A 24,079-nucleotide genomic window follows, 5' to 3' on the forward strand; every position below is an offset into this window, starting at 1 on the left:
CTGAATCCAGCTTGCATTTCTGGAAGTGCCCTGTCAGTATATTGCTGCAATCATTTTTGAATTATCTTCAGCAAAATTTTACTTGCATGTGATATTAATGATATTGATTGATAATTTAAAGATTACAGTCATGGAAACCCTATGGGGCAGTTTTCACTATCCTATAGGGTCACTAGGAGCTCTGGTAGCATAGTGCCAGAAGGCTAGCGATTCAAACTTACCAGCCACTCCTTGGAAGGAAGGTTCAAACTTATCAGCCACTCCTTGGAAGGAGGGGTCGCTATGAGTCTGGACGGCACATAACAACAACAACATAGGGTCACTAGGAGCTGTCATAGCATAGTGCCTAAGGCATTTGACTGCTAAGCAGAAGGCTGGCAGTTCAAACCCACCGGCCACTCCTTGGAAGGAAGGTTCAAACTTATCAGCCACTCCTTGGAAGGAGGGGTCGCTATGAGTCTGGACGGCACATAACAACAACAACATAGGGTCACTAGGAGCTGTCATAGCATAGTGCCTAAGGCATTTGACTGCTAAGCAGAAGGCTGGCAGTTCAAACCCACCGGCCACTCCTTGGAAGGAAGGTTGGGCAATTTACTTCTGTAGTGATACCGCCTCAGAAACCCAAGGAGGGGTTTCTATGAGTCAGATATGACTGTACGGCAGTGGGTTTTTTTTTGTTTTCATAGGGTCACTATGAGTCTGAATTGACTTTACGGTAACAAATTAGGTTTTGGTTTGATAATATGTTTTAATATCTGATAGTGCTAGTTCCCTCCTCCTTACTCTTCTTTTTCAGAACTTGTTTCCTGGCTAGTCTTGTTTATATCTTCACATGAATTTTAGGACAAAAAACCCCCCAAATCCACTGACATTGATTCCAACTCATTGTGATCCCCATTGGTTTCCCAGGCAGTAGATCTTTACAGAAGTTGATTGCCACATCTTTCTTCCAGGGAGTGGCTGGTGGGTTTGAACCTCCAGCCCTCTAGTTAGCAATCAAATGCCCTAGGCACTGCACCACTAAAGCTCTTTTAACACACACATGACCTATTCTTATTAATACTTTTGTTGGGGCTCATTATATTAAATTTATAATTTTGTTATGTTAAATTTACTTAGAATTGAGATCTTTATGATACTGATTTTTCTATCCAAAAACATCATTCATCTTTCCATTCTTATCTATGAAATGTGTGTAATAATAATACCAATCTCATAGAGCTGTCCTCAGGATTAACTATGGAAATGCATGTAAAGTACAGCATTGTTGTTGTTGTTATGTGCCGTCGAGTCGGCCCCGACTCATAGCGACCCCTCCTTGGGTTTCCGAGGCAGTATCACTACGGAAGTAGGATTGCCCAACTTTCCTTCCGAGTAGTGAGTGGCTGGTGGGTTTGAACCGCCAGCCGTCTGGTTAGCAGGCAAATGACTTAGCCACTATGCAGTGAGGCCAACATTTTGCTTTGCTACTTCCTAGGTCTATAACTCTGGCCTTCGTTACTATCTGAACTTCAGCTCTCTCATGTGTAAAATAGGGATAATAATAGTACCTGCTTCATAGGACTGTGATGAGGGTTAAATGGATGAGGCATGCCAAGTATTTAATTTAGTGCACTGTCTGGAACATAAATATAGTTGTTCTTCCGAAAACTGGTTATCACAGGGAAAATGTGACTGAAAGCAAAAAAGTGGTGGGATCTACCTTAGATCCAGGAGCTCTGGTAGCATAGGGCCTAAGGCCCTTGACTGCTAACAAGAAGATTGGCGGTTCAAACCCACCAGCCACTCCCTGGAAAGAAGATGGGGCAATCTACTTCCGTAGTGATACTGCCTGGGAAACCCAAGGAGGGGTCTCTGAGTCGGGTCCGACTTGACCGCACATAACAACAATACCTTAGATCGAGGACTCCAAGGTCATCACTGGTAATTTTCCCCATACTTCTGGGGAGGCAATTGGATTTGAACTGGCGATCCTAGGCATCAAAGGCAATCGAGGGATGGCAGGATCCCGCCCCCACTCTATGGGCCCGGGAGTTGCCACGTCTCGTGCATGCAGGAGGAGGCGGGGTCAACTCAAGGCTGGCCCCCGCGCGTTTCGTCACGCCTTAGGCCCGCCCCTCCGCGGCCGAAGTCTCTGGTAGGGCTGCACCGAGGTTGCAGAGTGTCTTGACGTCTGTGAAGGGGCGGGAGTAAGCACGAACCCGGAAGTCCCGAGGGAGGGGATATTACGTACATCCGGCAAGTAGCTGGCGGTCTCGGTTATTGCTGGTCTGTGTGCTCTGAGGCAGGGTCGGAGCCACCCATCGCCGCCGGAGCAGCCCCTCGGGCCGTGAGTCACGAGGCCGCGGTGGGGGAGGGAGCTGAGGCCAGAGGGGCTGGGGCGGACTGCGATTAGGGTCCGGGTGGAGGCCAGCTAGGCAGGGTTGTGTGGGGGGGGAACTGACACGCAGGCGGTTCTGTGGGGCCGCGGGGCTGGTTCTGGGCGGGGACGAGCCGACTTGGCCTCGTTGGCTCCGTCCCTTGCCAGGCCTGAGGGGTATCGGGCTGACCTGTGTTCTACTCCGGGTCTTGAGACTGCTGGGCCGTGGGCGGAGGAGGGTCCCCTTCGGATAATAGTTCTGCTATCTGTACTGTGCGCTTGGTTTATGAATCAGCTTCATGTCCCTCGGTTCGGATGAGCCTTCACAGCCCTTAGTGAGGCGGGTTGGGAGTCTTTGATAATTATTTTTGTTTTACAGACTCGAGGACTGAGGCTTGCAGAGGCAGAGTGATTTGGCTTAAGTCCGGCAGCTAGCAAGTGTGAGCACTCTAACCAGACCTACTGGCCTCCTGGGCTCTTTGACTTTAGCTCTGTTATCCTCTAGTGCTCTGGGTCGATCTCCATATTTTCTCCTTTCATTTCTTTCCTCCTCTCTTTCGTGCATGGAAAAATTACCGCATTAGCGTTTGGTATAGATTGTTTTCTTCCTGATTGTTGCTGAGAGGGGTCCGGAGCAACTTGTGAGGGTCGGCGCTAAATTCTGTTAACATTTTCCCTTGTTCTTTCTTTTCTCCTGTAGTCTGACTCCATCTACTTACATTGTGGCCAGGGGCTTATGGTGGTGGCATTTGTAGTGGAGCTGACCTTTGACATTTACTCCAGCTAAGCATAGTTTTTTAGCTACAAGCCAGCTACTTACTATCCCAAATCTGTCCTGGAATGGTGTCTTAAAGTTGCTCTCTGAGTATGAATAAGAAATAATGCGTAAACAGAAGTCAGCCTTTCCTAAGGTTCTGTATTGGCTGATGGTCAGCCTAATGCGCCTCTTTTTTATTTGTTTGAATCAATTAGTTGTGACCTTGGCAAGTTGTAATTTGTCGTATATGAGCAGTGTTTTTGCTGGTGGGTTCAAGCTGTTAAATTTCAGAGTACTCTACCCTAAGGTGGCAGAGTGCATCAAGAACAGGAGGTAAGTGAAATACTAACCAAAAACCAAACCCACTGCCATCCAGTCCATTCTAACTCATAGCAACCCCCTTTGGGTTTCCAAGGTGGTAAATCTTTACAAAGTAGATTGCCCCATCTTCCTTCCAAGTGGAATACTAGGTATTATTAAAATAACATCCAAAAAGTGTGAAGAAAGACTTTTTGAAGACTTACGATCTGTGTTGTTGGTGGCTTAAGGAATTTTTATTTTCTTTCTTGACGTATTTTTGTGATTTGCATTTGAATTTTATGTGATAGTAATAGGACACACTTTGGCTTTGGTATTTAAAAGTTGAAGGTTTAAGTCTTGGCACTGTTGCTTTTTTAGCTGAATGGTCTTGCACAAGTCAGCTTACCTAGGAATGTTGGTATCCTCATCTGTTAAATGAGGTCAAACATCCCTGCCTGGTGTGCTTGGTGTGAGGATGAAATGAGACGAATATGCAGCCACTGTATAAACTGTAAAACACTATTGATAACGGTGGTACAAATTCTGAGATCTCAAGGATGGAGGAGCCATCAAAGCCATTTCCTTAACTTTGGGTAGCAGTACAATCCAACATTTTGGTCCATTAAGGGTTTTTACTGTTGTTTAGTGTCACCTGAAGAGTTTCTTCAAGTATTCTCCATAGCTGGTTTTGGAGGGAAGACTGGATTTTTCAAGCAGAAATGTCAAAGGAAAATAAATTGGACAGTCAAGGTAGTTTAATTAACGTTGAAAATCCTTTAATCTGGGTTTTTCCCCTTGTCATCTCTGCAGACTTCAGCTAGTTGGAAAGATACAAAACAAACTTCTAAAATGATGTAGTAAAATTTTAAGAAGAGTCTGTAAAACCATGTAGTACAGATGACTATGTAAGTGTTGGGTTATAAAGGAGTGAGCAAAGTGGGAGTGACTATGGGGTGCTTTGAAAATGTGAGCATTCTTTTTCCAGCGATAGACTTTAAAAAAATGGAAGGATGGCTGGTTTGAGGGCATTATAGACTAAAGGCACCTTGTTCTTTAAGTTGACTATGGTAAATGGGAACTTAGGCACAGGAGCTGTTTTAAGTGTATTTAAATTATTGGACATCTTAAAGAGCAGACTTAAGTTTCCAGAGAAAGCTACTATTTAATGTGCTTTAGCATTTCAATTTAAATGTTTTTTTTCTCTGCCAGATATAGCTTGATGTTACTGAAGTGTGCATGTGGGGGACATTTAGTATCTTTTTATATTAGCTTTTGCCTTCAGTGTCACCTCCACTCAAAACTCCCAACCATCATTTGGCCCTCCCTGGTAAGAGCTGTGGGAAGTAAGCTTTAAACAGGACACAATCAAACCCCATGGAAGCAGCAGTTAAGATACTAAATGATGTATTGCATTGGGAAAATCTGCTGCAAAGGACCTCTTTAAAGTGTTTAACAGCAGATGTCACTTTGAAGACTAAGGTGCACCAGACCCATGCCATGGTGTTTTCAAAAGCCTCATATGCATGTGAAAGCTGGGCAGTGAATAAGGAAGGCCACAGAAGAATTGATACATTGGAATTGTGGTACTGGTGAAGAGTATTGAATGTACCATGGACTGCCAGAAGAACAAACAAATCTGTCTTGAGGAAGTACAGGCAGAATGTTTCTTAGAACAAGGATGGTGAGACTTCATCTCTTGTACTCTGGACATGTTATCAGGAGGGAGACGACATCATGCCTGGTAAAGTAGATGGTCATGGAAGAAAGAGGACGACCTTCAGTGGGATGGATTGACTCAGAGGTTACAACCATGAGCTCGATAATGGCAGCCCTTGTTGAGGATGGCACAGGACTGGGCATTGTTTCTTTCTGTTATGCATGAGGTCAGTATGGGTGGAAACTGACTCTACGCCACCTAACAACAAAGGCCAGGCTGCAGGCCTCGTGAAATCTTGGTAGTTGGATGAAAAAGAAAATTAACATACTGTCTCCATTTTTCAATTTCTCCATTTAGCATTTTTTCAATGAAGACTGTAGGTGGGACCTTTTCACAAGTCCCATGAAAGTTTTGTTTGATTGCAGCTGGTCACATCTGGTATAAAACCTTGTGTTCAGATGTTCCTGCTGATGGAGAGGAGTGAAGGAGGTACCTTTTTCTCTTTTTTTGGCACCTGTTACTGAGACATTGAGGCAGAAAATCAACATGACCAGGAAATGCTGACTCTTTGAGAACTCTTAAGGCCCACCAATGTTTAACTTCACTTTGTTAACTTCACTCACGGGTCCTCTTGCTTATTATCAATATATATAGACTTTTTAGTAGTCATGGGTCTTTTGTTTTGTCTAGGCCTATGAGAGGGAACTCTGGTGGCATGGTGCCTAAGGCATTTGACTGCTAACCCGAAGGCTGGCAGTTCAAACGCACCAAGCCACTCCTTGGAAGGACAATTGGGCAATCTACTTTTGTAGTGATACCACCTCTGAAACCCAAGGAGGGGTCGCTATGAGTTGGGGCTGACTGAATGGCAGTGAGTTTGGTTTGGTTTTAGGCCTATGAGAAAAGCAGTGTTAGTATAAATTATGATTATGTACTTAATTAGCTAGAAACCTACGACTATGTCCTGAACAAGAATTCTTGTTTAAAGAAAATCTGTATTTGGAAAATGTGTGCTTGAATATGAAAGGATTCTCTTATCTCTTTATGGTTCTCTAAAATAGTGATTGTTACCTCTTTTTATAAGTCGAGATACATATCGCAAAAAGAGTTAAACAAAGATTATTTAAGTTAAACAAAGGTTATTTAAGAAGAGAGAGCAGTTAGTAAATAAAGCAGGACAAATTGTGCCAGCCAGTAGAATCTTTGTGACTGTTTCAAAGCTGTTTACAAGAATAGGTTAATACGGTTTTGATTTTTATTTTCTATTTAGTGCATCTGTGTGGCATTTTGATTCAGATTCTTGATGATGCTAATTTCCTAGAGGTATTGCTAACTGATAGACAGCAGTGGTGTATTTAGGGAATGTGAATGAGCAGCTGCTGGGGAGAGTGAGTCATCCAGTAAAAGAGGAAAGTATATCTTTAACTTCAGTTCTTTGAGTATTGTAGATTGTTGCAGAAGATTAGAAAACCAGATTTGAGGACCCTGGAGGGGTCCTCCAGGGTGCAAAATTCTTAAGTTTCGAGAGGCAAGATGAATCTTCAGTATCTTCTTTACTTTGCTTTCTTATGTCAGAAAGCCTGGGACTGTAACATGCATCAGTACCAGGGGCTTAACACTTAACTTCTCCAAAACTGTACTGGCATTCAGAAAGCTAATGTTTGGTACTTTCATATTTTATACAGGTAGTAAGCGTTAATAATGTCTTTCATCTTTGAGTGGATCTACAATGGCTTCAGCAGTGTGCTCCAGTTCCTAGGTAAAGCCATTTTCTTGAAATACATGATAGGTTAAAAGTTTTTCTATTTCCTCAAATGGTTTAAATATACCCAGCCTTTGGTATATATAGAGCTAAATTACATTTCAATTTATTTCTCTTTCAGGACTCTACAAGAAATCTGGAAAACTTGTATTCTTGGGTTTGGACAACGCGGGCAAAACCACTCTTCTACACATGCTTAAAGATGATAGATTGGGCCAACATGTTCCAACCCTACATCCGAGTAGGTTTGAAAATACTAGGAGATCTTCTGATATTTAAAAATAAGTGTCAGGCTAGCAGGATGAGTTCCCAGTTAATGCTGTTCTTTTATTAACTGATATCGCAAAAGACGACTTACTTAAAAGTATGTAGGACATACTTGAGTCACATAATGATCAATATAAATCTCTGGAACTTTGCTACTGTCTGTTCCACTAGCCTTGGAACACATCTCCAAAGTTTCCTTCTAACACACAGCAAACACCTTGGAGCAAAAGGAATTCTTGGCTTTTTAGAATAATTTAAGAATGTTTTTAATTATGTATCCTTTTCTTTATAAGGTGAAAGGTTTATTAAGTTCTTTATATTTTATGTTGGTATTTGCTTACAGTGCTGGTAGCTGGACCTTTGTTGAATTGAGAAGTTTATTTCTTTCCTCTTTTTTGACAATTTTTCAGCATCAGAAGAGCTGACAATCGCTGGAATGACTTTTACAACTTTTGATCTTGGTGGGCATGAGCAAGGTGAGAGACAATTGAGTTGAAGGATATATTGACTTATGGTTCATTTTGTGCTCATTTGCATTCTAGATAACTCTTATTACTTTGATAAAGTTTTTTAATTCAGTTACTATTTTTCAGTGATTTTAAATGTGTCAGAAGTTTGAAGTTAATACAGCAAACTGTACTCCTGTATGTCCTTAACCCAGAAATGAATAAGTTTTTTTTTTTTCTCTCTCTCTCTCTTTCTACATAAGGGGCCCTGGGTGGTATAGATGGTTAAGTATTTCATTACTAGCTGATCGACTGGCAGTTTGAACCCACCCAGGTCCCTTGGAAGACAGGCTTGGTGATCTGCTTCCAAAGTCACAGCCTTGGAAATCCTATGAGCAGTTTTACTGTGCACACTTGGGGTTACCATGAGTTGGAGTCAGCTTGACAGCAACTAACAACGCACACATGCGTGCGCGTGCGCGTGCGCGCACACACACATATATCATATTTATAAATATCTCATATTTATGTATCTCAATATGAAATGGATAGTTGCATTTATTTTCTCTGGAACATTTGTGAGTCTATTGTATCCTTAATACTTTAGTGTGTATTTCCTAAGAACAAGAATATTCCATTAAATAATCATAATATTTATCAAATTCAGGAATTTTACTTTTCTCTACCCTATAGTGTATGCACTTTTTTTGTCAATTGTTCCAGTAATGTAAAACATATTTTTTCCTTTTGAACAGGATCTAATACTGTACATAGTACATTCTGCATTTAGTTAGCATGTCTCTTGAGTGTCCTTTAAGCAGTGGGCTGGTAGTATGTAGGATATCAGCTTTGTGTCCTTTTCCTGTGACCACCGTGATCTAATTTGGTATTTGTGTACTGTGTGCATTGGAGCAATTGGTGCAACATTTTCTTTCACTTACTTGGTCTTACAAGTTTTTTTTTTTTTGCTTTACTTAGGCTGTGTCCATTTGTTTCCCAGCTTTCTATCAGGTGTCTTATTCAGACTTAATATATATGTTTAGAGATAATTAGAATGAGCATATATATCTGATGACACTCAGGTTACATTTGATAAGACTGTAAGCTTAGGAGTAAAACATTTAATGTGTGGGAATAACTATTCTGGGAAAGTGGGAGAAGAAACTATTGGGATTCTGTCAGATTTGCTCATTTGTTGTTAAGTCTACTAGTGGAGCATTATATTAGGTTGAATCTAATATGGTCTTAAAAAATACAGTTGAAAAATAGAATATTGACAGTTTCTAGTCATTTAGCCTAATATTTTTATAGTCAGTGAGTTCCTTATTAGATTTATGATAATTCATTTAACATTCATATCTTATAAAATTTATATGCAGTATGATCACAATCACATAAAGTATCTGTACAGAAAGATTAGAACAAAATATACCAAAATACTAACAGTATGTGTGTTTTGATTATAAGTGATCTTGTTTCTTTTTTTCTATAGTATGTTTGTATTATTTTCATTTGGTTAGGAAGGGATGTATGGCCTCTTTGTTTTCCAAAAGGATTTGTAACTGGTTACAAATTTAAATTTAGAACAAGATAAAACAGTGGTAAGTTGAACTGAGACCATCTGGGGAGTGCAGAATGAATGAGTAAATGTTTTTAGATATCTGAACTGGGACTTGTCCATTATTTGGTGATAAATGTAGCTTCAGGTTTTGATAGAGTAAGAAGGGAAATAACCTAGCTACCATTTTACGGAAATTACTAAAATGTGTGAAAAAGAGAAACCCGTTGCCATGCGTTTGGATCAGACTCAGAGCGACCCCTCCTTGGGTTTCCAAGGCAGTATCATTATGGAAGTAGATTGCCCAGTCTTCCTTTCGAGGAGTGGTGGTGGCTTTGATCCACCAGCCTTCTGGTTAGCAATCAGATGCCTTAGGCATTATGCTACCAGAGTTCCTCACCGTGAAATGTTTTATTTCTATAACTTTAGAAATTTAACTTATAAAAGTAATACAAGCTAAATGTAGCAAATTCAATCCATGTAGAAATACGAAAAGTAAAAGTAAAAGTTCTCCCAGCTTCTCCTCCCCAGTTCCACTTTTCAGAAGTGACCATTATTTACTGTTTAATGTAGAGATGTTTTCTTGTTTGTCGCAGTGAAAGGACTAAAAAATGAATGACTTAGAAATGACAGTATGGTTAAAGCATTGCTTCCCAGCCATTATCACTTCATGTCACAAATTTAAAAATAATATTTATAGGGCACTTTGGAAAAAATGTTTCTGTTTAGATTTATAGGCTTGGAAATCCTATGGGGGGGTTCTATTCTGTCTTACAGGGTCTCTATGAATTGGAATTGATTCGATGATAGTGGGTTTGGATTTGGATAAAATACAGGAAGCTGAGATGACTGGCCTGGAGACTTTAACTACCTGTCAGGCCCAGTCCCCCAAAGGCTGAAGGAGTGAGTGTAGCAGCATACTCACGCACTGGTTGGATAGAAACTACATTGGGACTAAAGTAATAGGGACAGGGACTTTGCGTCCCAATGTTCTAACTCAGGGTTGCAAACTAAAATGTCTCAGAGGTGAGATAGATCATTTAATTGGGTGACAGTGACTGTGTATATGACAGTAGAACCAAACCAAGCCCGCTGCCGTCAGGTCTGTTCAGATTCACAGTGACCTGCATTGGGTTTCCAAGGCTGTAAATCTTTATAGAAGTAGATTACGTCATCTTCCTCCTGTCAATATGACAGTAGAGAGTGGTGGATATTTGGGCAGACAAAAGCACCCAGATGTTACCTACATGGATAGCCATCACTTACTTCCAGCTGTTGGCATGTGGGTATATAGGCATGGGGTTGCCAAGTGTTGCAGTTTTTCAAGGAAGGCAACAGAGTCAGCTCATGGGCCATCAGTTTGTACCTTTTGTTCTGACTTAATACTGGCTGGGACTTGGAGAACCCATATGGAATCTAATGCTATTGAAACTTGGACAATATTTGTCCATTTTATAGAATATTAGCTTACTCATTTTATACACACATACACACATTTTAAATTGATACAACTACAAACTTTGTCTTTTAGCACGTCGGGTTTGGAAAAATTATCTTCCAGCAATTAATGGAATTGTCTTTCTGGTGGACTGTGCAGATCATTCTCGTCTTATGGAATCCAAAGTTGAGCTTAATGTATGTTTATATATTTTTATTCCTTCTGTTTCTTTTAAGGACTATAGCTCAGTAGTCTCCATATTAGGTGAAGTCCTGGTTGCAGGAAGAAAGTGTTTAAAAACTAAAACACTTAAATGTTTGCCTTCAGCATTATGTTCTTTTAAGAACTATCTATGGGTTCAAACTGACAACAGTAACTTGAAAGATTAGATAGTAATGTTATGGGGAGTGAGTCCATGTTAATAGGGAAAAACAACTCAGAAAAGGAGGGTGAGAACGGCTGCACCACTTGAAGAATGTAATCGGTGTCACTGAGTTGTACATGTAGAAACTATTGAAGTGGTATGTTTTGCTGTGCATATTCTCAAGAACAACAGAGTAAATTAAAAAAAAAAAAAAATCTTCCATTGCTTTTCAATATCCTGAGGAAGCTCAGCTTGAACTTAAGTTAACTGTGTTGTTTACATCATAGAGTGTCTGTATGTTCCAATCTTGCAGGACAGTCTCCGGTTTATGCCTGTTGTCCCAGCACAATTAATAGCATTCCCTTTCATGTATCATATATAACCATTCTGTATGTAGTACTGGCATAGCGAAACTATAAAATCAATATTAGAGTTCTTCACATTTTTGCATCTGTGTTCTTAGGTTGTGCCTAAATACTTTCCCACTGAATGACTTGCCAGGCCTTAATTATCTGTTTTCAGTCTTTGGTTTTGGTCATATATACTGTTTGATCCTATCAAGGACTTGCTTCAAGTTTTCTTCTTTCAAACATCGCATTCTCTTGGCTTTATGGTTTATATAATATTGTCTTTGTTGTCCCTATTACTCTGTTACGTACTGCTTCACCCCATGCTGCTTTCTTTTTCTTTGCTATGTATTACTCTCTCTTTGTACTCCTGATCTTGGCAATATGAATTTATCTCATGTTTTTTCTGTATAGCTCCAGTCTCGTACAGTTGTCTATAGGGCATTGCTTACCTGATGTGACCTCTTGGCACTGGCCATTCCCTCTTTCCTTAAATTTCCCTTTACATTTTTTATCTTAGTACACCTGTGCCTCACTTACTGACTGTCTTGTTATCTGGCATTTTGAATTTAAGACAATAGTAAAACATCCATCTATTTTGTGCATTAATGATGTCTGGCAGTAATGCCTGAGTTGAGAGTAATGCTGGCTGTGATGGTAAGGCTTTGTGTCCGCCTGACTAGCCCTGATTCTCAGTGGTTTGGCAGTTATATAATAAGGTCATCATCCTCCATTTTGTTAGCGGATGTAGTCATCTTCCATTTTCAAATAATGCTCATTTTCTCCTAACAGCCTGATCTTTGGAACCTAAACATATTGGTGAGCGGAGAGTAGGTGTACTGTCTTTCTGGCTGATACTTCTCAGTCTCTTTCACAATCACCTTTTCTTCTGCTTAGCCCTTAACTGTTGGTATTCCTTGGCATCTGTACTTTATTCCAGGCTGATGTCATCTAGTTCCATTCTTCCTTCTACCACTCACATGCTGATACCTCCCAACTGGATTTCTTTTGTCTAGACCACTCTCCTGAGCCCCAGCTTCATACATAAAGTTGACTACTAGACAACTGCCAGTACTGTTTTCCCAGAAAAGAACTAGTCATCTTCCCCCACCATCTACCTGGACATCCAGTCTAGCAACTCTGAATTATTGTGGATGCCATGCCAAAACCCTCCCTGCCTCAAGATGAAGGCTCCTGTCTGTATAAATCCTTACAGTGACCCAGAGAAGACCTATCATTTGTCCTTTTCCCCATCCCAACTCTGCAAGTTACCATCTACCCAATTACTATGAATGATTACTTAATTTGTCTCCATTAATTTCTACTTAGATGGTAAGTCCCATCTCTTTTACTCTTTAATAATTGATTCTTTCTACTTCACACCATCCCTCTGCTAATCGTTTGTTTTAGGCCTTAATTATTTATTTCAGCTGTTGATACAGTCTCCTAATTGATCTCCCTCCATTCAACGTACTCTTCCTCCACCACCTCCATGCTATGCACTGTTATGCTAGAAGAAACTGCTTAGACTTTTCATTGCCGTACTTAACATCTTTTACATGATAGTTCTCTTACTTTCCAGATAAAAACCAAAAAAGACTCACTGCCATTGAGTCGATTGCAACTCAAAGCAACCCCCTTTGGGTTTCTGAGCCAGTAAATCATTACAGAAGCAGATTGCTCATTCTTCCTTCCGTGGAGTGGTTGATGGGTTTGAACCACCAACCTTCTGGTTAGCAGTCAAATGCTTTAGGCACTACACCACCATAGCACATAAGATCATTCATGATCTTCCCTCTGTTTCTCTTCAGCTTCCTTTCTTTCTGTTGCCTGTCTTGATGAACTACATTTGTAATACAGAGAACAACTTGCCTTTCATGGAATATGCGCAGTATCTATCCTTGCCTGGCTTTCCTGTCCTTTAGGAGAACTTAAGAGTTTGGTTGTGACCACTTCCAAGAAGCCTCCCATAACCTCTCAGCCTTTGTTAGCCTCTCTACCTTATCAATATCTCTTGTCTTTACTGGTTATCTTATAGGTGTCTCTCACCAGACAATGAACTTAGATGGTAGGGATCTTATTTTTCTCTGAATCTCCAGCACCTAGCAAAGCATATGACACAGAGTAGGCACTTTTGTCAGTGTTTAATGAACGAATGACATCCTTACTTAGTTATTTAACATTTTCTGGAATTTAAGGTAGTCAAAGCACAGTCCCTTCAGTTGTGCTTTCCTTCCTTTCTTGTCAGTGAGACTACATTCCCAGGCTTGAACTCTGCCAACTTTGACTCCTCTGTCTCCCTTATCACTTAGACATCTTCACTTTTTTCTCTAGAATGCTTCTTTGCACTGTTCCTTAAATGCTGCAGCCTTGGGCTAGGTCTTCATCTTTAATCTGACCACCACAGATAAATACCCAGTAACTTCTGGTTGAGGGATCTGTATATATTACAGCTAACTTCTCAGACCAGAACCATAATGCCATAACGTGGCTCATCCCTACCCATCTTATTATCACTACATGTCAACATAATCCAGCCAGGCAGTACTTCCTGTCACTTTCTTTTCCTACTGTAAAGCCATTGCTTATGCTTTTCCTTCTCCTTTCCACCTATCCAAATCCTACCCTTTCTTCAGAGCCTGGTTTAAATTCTACATCTTTGCTAAGACTTTCCTCAAACCACATTGACACTGTATTTCCCTGAACTTTTTAAGGTATTTATATTCTGCTCCCATTCATTGTGACAGTCATCTACTGCCTTGTGGTTTTCCTAAGCTTTGTTAGCATAAGTCTGAATATAGATTGAGGATCTCTTGAGCACAGGGACTCTGACTTACCTGTCCTTTTATACCCTTCTCAGTACTTCATTATTTGCACACCTTGGGCATTCAGAGAAGACTTGGGGGGTTCCTGTAGTCATCTTTGAGGCTCTCTATCCAGAGCATTCATTTTTCTTGAACTGTCCTGAGTTGATATCCTGAGGATGGTCTGTGGCTGAGCAATTGAGCTAAAAGTTATGGTTGAGGCAGTTAGATTTTTATGGAAAGTCAAGGGATTTTTACCTAATGTCAAGAATGTTATAATGTCAAGATTTACTTTTAGTTATCATTCCGATTATCAGATGTTCGCTTTACACTTGATAACCTTATAGACCAGTGGAACTCAAAATTGTTTGCAGTAGCTGGTGTGGGCTTTTATAGATTCTTCACTTGGCTCTATTTTTATTTTGCCTTTAGGCTTTAATGACTGATGAAACAATATCCAACGTGCCAATTCTTATCTTGGGTAACAAAATTGACAGAGCAGATGCAATCAGTGAAGAAAAACTCCGTGAGATATTTGGGCTTTATGGACAGACCACAGGAAAGGTAAGAGAAAAACCTTCAGGGGACTTGTCATAAAGAACAGTCACGGCTTTGCTGACATTCATGTTTTGATATGTGAGTTGTACTTTTCAAAAGTTTCTGAGTTTAGGATTTATTTTACTGTAGGTGTTTTGTAAGCTCTCTGAAAGCAGTAATATGCTCTATCTGATTTGTAATGCGATACACCCTCAGGTAGTTGAGGCTGAAGGAAGTGGTAGAAGAGGTCACTTGTTGTAGTAATCAAGAATTTTCTGACTACCTTTCAAATTGGATTCTGAGAAATCTCTCTAGAAAGAGTCCTTCTTAGCAAGAAGTCAGTATTATTTCACTGGAAAATTCAGGTTGTAAATAAGAGCAGTCATTTTATATAACTCCCCAAGCAGTAGAAATCAAAGCACTTGCTCCATGCCCAGTGTTCTTGGTTCTAGAAGTAGGACTATTTATCTCTGTTTTTCAGGTAAGGAAACTCTTGAGAGAGTGATTTGTTCAGGTCTACACAGCAAGTCAGAGACAAAACCAGAAATAGAACTTAGTCTATTGGTTTGGGAGGTTGTGCTCTCTCCAGTTGGAGGAGCAATCTGTTACAGAAAAGCAGGTTTGTGACACACAAAATCCAGACCAGCTATAACACAGGAATCCTTCTAGTCTTTTCACTTTGACATCTTAGCATATTTAATTTTTAAAATCTTCCTTCTCTGTGATAACTTTCTGATTTCTTTACTTGATTTCTTAATCTTGCCTCTCTTGGATTATCTATTTCTGTCTAGAAATGGTTCGAGTATCATGTCTTGAAACCTTCCTTAATTTCTTCAGTGTAACACATTATCACTGTACATTTCTGCATATTCATGCTAAATGAGAATGTCTTTATTTCTAAAAAGTCCCAGACCTCTTTTGTCTATTGAATGGTATGCTGGTCCCATGGGTCTTTGTGGCCTTTTTCTGGATTTGCTGCCATACTATCCAGGTGAATTTCAGAGCATTGAAAGCAAATGCTCTTCCTGGAGAAAGAGTCTGGGAATAGGACTGTGCTGCTTATTCTGCCCTGAAAACATGAAGCCCAGGGGAAGTCATCTGTCTGTCTGGCTTTGACTACATTTCTGTAATTAATCCCTACTTACCTTTGTTTTTGAGGAACAAAGAAACTGATTTCAGTGATCACCCTTTTGAGCTTTTCCACCATGGAGGTGCTAATAGCCCTTTCTTGGTTTTGCCTCCTTTAGGGGAATGTGACCCTGAAGGAGCTGAACGCCCGCCCAATGGAAGTGTTCATGTGCAGTGTGCTCAAGAGGCAAGGCTATGGCGAAGGTTTCCGCTGGCTCTCCCAGTATATTGACTGATGTTTGTGGACAGTGAAAATAAACACGTTTTACTTCTCTGGACTGATCCTATTCACAGCTTCCTCATGAACTTTTCTAATAGAACAAGGAAAGCTCTCCAACCGTGTCTGGCGTTGAGAAGCCACAAGTCTCTGTCAGCTCTCTCATCGCCCAGTGGTGACATGTGCTCTTCTCCACACTGTTGGAAGGTAATGCTGCCCCATGTGCCGGTGCAGGTCAGCATCCTTGGACTTGGAAGCTGGCAGGATATGCTGGGTAAAGCTGTGTGCCATCACAGGGCACCTGAAAAGAAAAACACGTCTCACCACTGTGGTTGATTTAAAAAGAAAGTGATTCTATTTTTTAAAGAAAGTGTTGTTAATGTAATTGGTGTCCCTCCTAACTTTTGAGTTCACGATTTACTTGGTCCAGAGTTTTCTATTCTTTTTTTTTTTTTTTAAATCTAGTGAATGGCATTTAGATATTCATAAAATTATGAACACATTGGTGGCCCGAGCTCTGTCAGGTGAACCTAACTCCTGTTGGATTAGCAGATCGGTGAGAGAAGTGCCCCTTGAGCTCACCTGTCTCTATTACTGCCTTTTGGTAGGTGGCATCACTTTGTGCACAGATAACTAGAAAAGTGGCAGCACCCTGGCCTTGCAGTTGCAGTAGACTTCCACTGTGGTGAGCTGGGGTGTCTACATCACATCACAGAATGTATAGCTGATTGTTTGCTGAGGAAGAGTTAATTATAGAGTGGGTTATCATTATTATTTTTACTTGTAAAGTTACAAATTTCAGCCAGTGTTTGCTTTTATACTGTTGTGAAATTCCATTCATGCCTCTAGCACCTTCCTTTTTCATTTTCAGTTATAAAAAGTGACTTTTGCCTCATAAAAGAGATTAATTCCATCTTTCCCACATTGCATATTGCAGATGTATCTGTTACTTTTGCAGTTTCTGGGAGGGAAATTAACAGCTTGAGGGCTCTTAATTCAGTAAGTTGAGGACTTGAAATGGGGTACTGTAACACATCTCAATCTAGGAAAGATTTACTCAGTTGGGCTTTAAAACTTCCATATCCAGAATTTGGTCTCTTTATTGCACTGTTTGTGAATACGGTTGGGAGCTGCTCTGGTGGTGTAGTGCCTAAGGCATCTTACTGCTAATTAGCCACTCCTCGGAAGGAAGGTTGGGCGATCTACTTCCATAGTGATACCACCTCAGAAACCCAAGGAGGGGTTGCTATGAGTTGGATCTGACCCCACGGCAGTGAGTTTGGTTTTTTGGAATGCATCTTTTTCTTACATTTTTTCTCTTTATCAGTTATCTGTGTGTGTGCACACGTGTGCTTAAAGGTTAACATCTGTAGCTTTTCATTTTTTTAATTTGATGTGAAATTGCCTTTTCTCCAATCCAGAAATAAACTGGGGAAAACACTAATCCAAGAACTTTCCGTATGGCTGTTCCGTTTGAGCCAGCATCACTTACTGTCAGATAGTAAACACCCTTGTGAGAGCGCCAGCATCCCCAGTGGTGGGCAGGAGGACTGTTTTGGTAGCATTCCATTTCTCTCAATGCCATGTGTGATTTTCATCATCTTAATCTATAGACTACCTTTGGAGTAAACGATTAAGGGGTAAGAGATGGTCTTAAGATGGGAGGGTATCTTTATTCATTTTTCCCTTAATGAAAGGTTAGAAGTAATTTCTACAAAATTGAAAATTGTGGTGATGATGCTTATTTTTGGAGGACTGAACAGTGGATTCCTGCTTCTGATGTGATGGTAGGCCAAGCATGGATGATAGACTCTTGCAGATGAGAATCATTCTTTAATTGGATTTCTCATTCTTAGTCTTCAGTTTGACGTATTGGGAAAGTGTAGTTTTTCACTGCCAGGTACCAAATGCAGAATTGATAAAGTCCGAGAAGATCATGCATTTCATTTATTAGCAAGGCATAGCTGGATTAAGTTTAAATTGTTGGTTTGGAAAGGGATGAAAGCCTTACATGAACAAATCTAGTTAATGGTGAATGAACTAGGTAGTTGACTTACATCCTTTATATTTCTTTTGGCTAAAGGTTACTGGTACTTCTCTATCCAGAGACATGAAAAGTATGGTTGCTTCAGTGTTAGTATTCTTGTTTGTTTTTCCCCATATCTGTCCCTAATCACCATGGATTCTAGTAGGGCAGCTCTTTGTGAAAGTGGTTATTTTGGCCACTGGAGAAAGAGAGATTGAAAAATCAAGTACCACCAGTCTATTTCTTGCCCTACTGAACCCCATTCCTACAATAAGATAGCGGAAAGACAGCTGTGAGGAACTCTGCTCCCCACAGTAAGGATCAGAGCTTTGTACAGGAACTCCTGTGAAATGAGACTTTTCATTCTGTTTTATCAGAGTGCATATACATCCTATTTCAGGAAAAGTCAAATAAATCATTTACAAAAGAAAGTCAGTCTGTATCCTAAGCATTTTAATAAAATGTTAAAACAAACTTGATGTCTGAGTCCTGAGTTTGAACACATGATACTTCGGGAAAACAAAAAGTTCTTCCCTGCTTTTAGGAAAAAACATTTAGGATAGATGAGACTTAAATTCTGCTGCTGGGAGAGGAGAGGGTGTCTGGGCCTGTTCCTGCGTTCCATTTTAGTACCATTTGAGAGCCTTGGAACATGCTGTGGCCCTAGAGTTGGTGGTCATTTCTGCAACAGATGATCATAGCTGAGATGAAATCTCTTCATGTGTCAGCAAGGACTGGGCCCTATATATCCATGTTTCACTCCATTTTTTACACAAAATTTGAGTGCTTCAGTCAAATGCTAGCTACATTTTGCAAACGGGCCAGGAATGAAATCTCTGTGCATTTACTAGACTTGTAAGAAGTTGTGCTTGTAGAAAATCCCAAATAAGAGTCCAAAACCAAAGTACTGGGACAAATAGAATGAGAAAGTGCAATAGGTTCTATTAAATTAGAAGGAGTTCTGGTGGCTTAGTGGTTAAAGCACTTGGCTCCCAACCGAAAGTTGGCGGTTCAAACTCATCAGCCGCTTGAGGGGCGGGGGTGATGGAGTGGTGGAGATGAGACAGCTTCAAGATTTACAGCCTTGGACAGCCTGTGGGCCAGTCTCTGTCCTGTCAGGTCTCTGAGTCGGAGTCAACTCTATGGCTATGGGTGGGGTGGAAGGAGAAAGCGTTGCGAGCTCCATGCCCACTCACTAGTGGATTGCTGTAGGTTTACTTTTAAAATTTCTAAACACTGAATCAGCTAAGGGTTTCTTTGGCCCATATTATTCCAGGGCAGGGGTAAGAGGGTAGATGTCACCTCCACCTGGCCAATTCTGACAGATACTGTCATGGCCTGGACCGGTCCAGGCACATCAGCTCACTTCTAGTCCTTTTTCTGCAGCCCTACGAACTCTGAGGAGCTCTGGTAGCATAGTGCCTAAGGCACTTGCTCACCAGAAGGCTGGCGGTTCAAACCCACCAGCCACTCCTCGGAAGGAAGGTTGGGCAATCCTACTTCCGTAGTGATACTGCCTCGGAAACCCAAGGAGGGGTCGCTATGAGTCGGGGCCGACTCCAAGGCAAACAACAACAACAACGAACTCAGATTAGGCTCCGAGGGATCCGCCCCCCACCCTCCCGCCCTCAATCTCTAGGAAAAGCCACACGCCTATCACACTCTATGGGCACCTCCCCCAGGGGACAGCTGCGTCCTCTACGTCCCATAGGTTGGGTGCACCAACGAGGACTGGGAAAGGAGGGAGTAGGCATCAGTAGCCAATCAGAGCTTGATCCTAACCCCAGCCAATCCGGACAGGCCAGTTGGGGTTTAGCCAATCCCCCTTGAAGAGGAAGACATGAATAAGTATTTGCTCCTCTGCTTTCAGCTCTGTACCCTTCCGTGGGTTCAGCCCGTACATGCGGTTCAGCCCGTACATGCCCGGGTCCTTACCCACTCTTAACTCCGGTTCTTTGTGAAGCCACAGGTGCACCAGCGCGGAGGCCATGGGGCGGCACTGGGGGTCCGCCATGAAGGCGGCCGAGCAGGCAGGCTGCGTGGTGAGCGCCTCTCGGGCCGGCCAGCCGGAGGAGGGGTCGTGGAGCTGCAGCGGGGTGATCCTGAGCCGCAACCCAGGCCTGGTTCTGTGCCACGGGGGCATCTTCACCCCCTTCCTGAGGGCGGGTAGCGGGGCCCTGACCGCGGCCGGAGCCACCTTCCTTCCCGGCGACAGTTGCGGCGACGACCTGTGCTTGCAAGTGCAGTGGAGCCCAACGGCCGCGATTCCAACAGGCCGCGCGGAGCGGGGCCGACCGGGCTTGTGCACGCCCCAGTGCGCGGGCCCCGAGCCCGGCCTGCCAGCCCGGCCTCGCGGGCGGCCCCTGCAGTTCCCGCGAGCCGCTGAGTTGCTGCTGCTGCTGAGCTGTCCAACCTTCCGGGCCCACTTCGCGCGCCTCTTCGGAGGCGAGGCAGCCGAGCAGTGGCGCTTTGCAAGCGGGGCGCCGGACGACGAGGTGTCGGAAGACGGAGAGGAGGATCAGCTGAGAGCGCTGGGCTGGTTCGCGCTACTGCGCTTGCGTCCTGGCGAGGCAGCGGCAGAGACGGACGAAGAGGAACGCGGGGCGGCGGTGGTCGTAGCGCCTCTGGGGGCCGTGCCCAAGGGCGCGCCGCTGCTGGCCTGCGGCTCCCCGTTCGGCGCCTTCTGTCCGGACATCTTCCTCAACACGCTAAGTCGCGGCGTTCTCAGCAACTCTACGGGTCCGTTGTTGCTCACTGACGCGCGCTGCCTGCCGGGCACGGAGGGCGGCGGCGTGTTCGCGGCGCGGCCTGCGGGCGCGCTCGTGGCGCTCGTGGCGGCGCCACTTTGTTGGAAAGCACGCGAGTGGGTGGGCCTCACTCTGCTTTGCGCTGCCGCCCCACTTCTCCGTGCAGCCCGCGTCGCGCTTGCCCACCTGCGCCCGGGTTCCGCGGTCCTAGCCTCTCAGTTGCCTCCTGAGTTGGGCGCCCCGCGGGGCCTGGCCCTCCAAGACCCCGAGCCCCCTTGGGTAGCTACGGCCGTGCTGGTGGAGTGCGGCACAGTATGGGGCTCTGGAGTGGCCGTGACACCCCGCCTCGTGGTGACCTGCCGGCATGTGGCCCCTCGGGAGGCGACCAGGGTCCTGGTGCGCTCCGCCATCCCCAAGTAAGGCCCCAGAGCTGCTTCCACCCTACCTCTAAGACACCAGGCCTTGCTACTGGTATCACACTGATGCTTTAAGATGTGGTATGGGTAGGGACCTGGGATTCTCCCTTCATCCTTGACAGCCAGAACCCCATTATAGGGGGATCTGGGTCTCCTGATAGGGGGAGAGTGAATGGGCCTGGGGCAAGATGCCAAGCTTTAGGCAACTCTGTATTTGGGAACTGTGGGGCCTTCCTGCATCCTGCTCTGGGCATCTTTGAGTTCTAAATTTCTTGGGGCAACTTCTCTGCCTCATAGCCCTGCACTTCATATCCTTGAACGGAGACTTCCTAATCCTGCCCTCTTGCCACAAAGTCCTGGTGAAGCCCCAGGGGCCCAGGATGCTGCCTCCTAAGGTAAAGAGATGGGGCTGTTTATTTTACTTGAGGAATCTCTTAGATCTTAATCAGAGCTTCCCTTGATCAAAATTACAGATGTAGGGCAGGGCCTACGCAGGTAGACACAATTTGAACAATCTGAGTAATTCTGGTGGACAGTTTGGACTTTAGACTTTAGACAGTCATTTGTTCCCTCTGCAGGGAAAAGCATGCTTGCTCTCCTTCACTTCTACCTGCTTTGTCCCAGTGAACAGCTAGCTGCCTTGCCTTCTTGCCTTGGTTTTTTAGAATACATTCTATTTCCTCTGTAGCCTCAAGTGCTTACTTTAGGCCAACACAAAGCAAAACTGAGGCTGAGTGTTAAAGCCTGATGGCTCAATCCAACCTCCCAGTCCAGCTCTTCCCAAATCTCTCTTCCTAAACCCAAAGGTTAACCCAGTGTGGTTAACCCAGCCTGGCTTTGCCATAGCCATTATTTTACAGGGAATACCTGAGGTGTGGCCCTCAGATTCCTTATCCCCTACTCCAGTATACACTCTGCTCCTAATCAAACTGCCAGGGCTACCGGATGCTACCTGTGCAGAGAGCATGTATAGTAAGAATCCCCTGTGTAACCTTGGGCTTTAAGCTTTCTCTTCATGAGTTAACATGTAAACTCTTGGAACAGAGCCTGGCTGTAGAAGTGCTAACATTTATGTAAATAGGGATCCAAACCAAACTAAAAAAACTCACTGCCATTGAGTGGATTCCAACTTACAGCAATCCCCATTAAGGCTATAAATCTATAGAAAGACTGCTTCATCTCTCTTCTAGAGTAGCTGTGTGTTTGAACTGCTGACCTTTTGGTTAGCAGCCAAATGCCTTAACCACTGCATCAGAGATCCAGAGGTGGAAAATTATACCTGTTTCACCAAATGACATGATTGTTGAGAGTATCAATATAGGCAGTGAAGAAAAATGTTTAGAATGTTTGCCCTGGATCCTACCACTTACTCTGTGATCTCTGGGCCTCAGTTGCACAGTGGAGATAACAACAGTGCCTAATTCAAAGGACTAAATGAAATAATGTCCTTAAAGAGTTAACACTTAGCCTGTGAAGTGCTAAGTATGAGTATCAGTTGCTGTCAAGGTGATTCCAACTCGGGTGACCCCCTATATGTCAGAATAGAACTGTGCTCTATAGGGTTTTCAATGACTGATTTTTTTGGAAGTGGAGTGTCAGGCCTTTCTTCTGAGGCACCTCTGGGTAGATTTGAACTTCTAGCCTTTCGGTTAGCAGCTGAGCATATTACCCAGTTGCACCACCCAGAACTCAGACCAAGGGCTAGTTGATCATTATTATGGTGATGGTTAGCAAGCTTAAATGGTCATGCTTACAGTTTATAAAGCATGTTTGGAAATACCACATTGGTTAGATGACTTACCACAGTTGCCTGGCTGGTTGGTCTCAGGGCTAAAACCCAGTTATTTTGACTCCAAGTCCATGACTTTTTTTTTTTTTTTTATTATTTGCGTGAAAGGTTACAGAGCAAATTCATTTTCCATACAGCAGTTCATACACATTTTGTTTCATGACGTTGACTGCAATTCCCCACAATATAACAGCTCTCTTACTACATCCTGCCTGTAGTTACTTCTTTCCTGTGTCCTTCTTTCCTGTGTATTCCTGCCCCCTGAGCTGTCTCCCTGTAAAAATACTGCCCTTCTGTTCTCTCATAACTGATCATTCTAAGGAGTGTATCTATCTGATGTAAACATTCACCTATGTGCCTGTTTGTTGTTTGGCTGGAAGCCATGGGAGTGAGTTCAGTTCTGGATCTGAAGGATAACTAGGGGCCATAGTTTCGGGGGTCTCACCAGGCTCTATCAGATTAGTAAACCTGGTCTTTTTTATGATTTTGAGTTTTGTTCCACATTGTTCTCCCACTCTGTCCAGGATCTCTTGGACTGATCCCTTTCCGAGTGGTTGACAGTGGTAGCCAGATACCATCTGGTTCTTCTGGTCTTATGGTTATATAGGTTCAGGTTCACATGGTCTGCTAGTCCCTTGGACTAATTGTTTCCATGTGTATTTGGTTTTTTCCATTCTTCTTTGCTCTGGACAGGAAAGACCCATTGTTGCATCTAGATGGCCGCCTGCAAGTTTTCAAGACCCCAGTTGCTACTCACCAAAATAGGATGTAGAACAATATTTTTGCATAGTATGTTATGCCAATTGAGCTTGATGTTCCCTGCAACCATGGCCCCGAGCCCACAGGTCCAACAATTCACTCCATCAGGGTGGTTGACTGTGGCTAAGAAGTTATTATGACTTTGCCTACTGTTAGTCCTAGTTATGTGGACATTCTTAACAGCATAACACGTATGTAGAAATATCTGCCAACCTTATAAATATAGTCGTGGGTATATTCCCTTTTGCTTAGACATACCTGATCATTCACCTTGTCTACCCATCCATTTATACCTATAGATTTAATGTTTGTTATCACTGATAATGCAGTATTGCATATGTAAAAGTGTTTATCTTTGTTGTCTGTACCTTTTGTATACCTCTCTGTGTCTTCTTTTT

The 24,079-nt window shown here is 42.9% G+C and overlaps 2 protein-coding genes across 2 annotated transcripts in view; both read left to right on the forward strand.

The window, feature by feature from the left end:
• The first annotated feature begins 6,777 nt into the window (after nt 1–6,777).
• SAR1A (secretion associated Ras related GTPase 1A) lies at nt 6,778–15,963 on the forward strand. Its single transcript, XM_007940660.2, has 6 exons — nt 6,778–6,835; nt 6,960–7,079; nt 7,516–7,581; nt 10,641–10,744; nt 14,495–14,626; nt 15,847–15,963. The coding sequence occupies exons 1-6, from the start codon at nt 6,778–6,780 to the stop codon at nt 15,961–15,963; spliced, it is 597 nt and encodes a 198-aa protein (XP_007938851.1).
• Nucleotides 15,964–19,958: 3,995 nt separating this feature from the next.
• The window catches only part of TYSND1 (trypsin like peroxisomal matrix peptidase 1), a 10,972-nt gene continuing 6,851 nt past the window's right edge, over nt 19,959–24,079 (forward strand). The window contains exon 1 of the mRNA XM_007940661.1: nt 19,959–21,133. Coding sequence (XP_007938852.1) covers nt 19,959–21,133 — 1,175 coding nt within the window. The remainder of the gene's footprint in view (nt 21,134–24,079) is intronic.

This window comes from Orycteropus afer, unplaced genomic scaffold (assembly GCF_000298275.1).
Source record: "Orycteropus afer afer isolate SDZICR_OR568_19922 unplaced genomic scaffold, OryAfe1.0 scaffold00070, whole genome shotgun sequence".
Taxonomy (NCBI): domain Eukaryota; kingdom Metazoa; phylum Chordata; class Mammalia; order Tubulidentata; family Orycteropodidae; genus Orycteropus; species Orycteropus afer.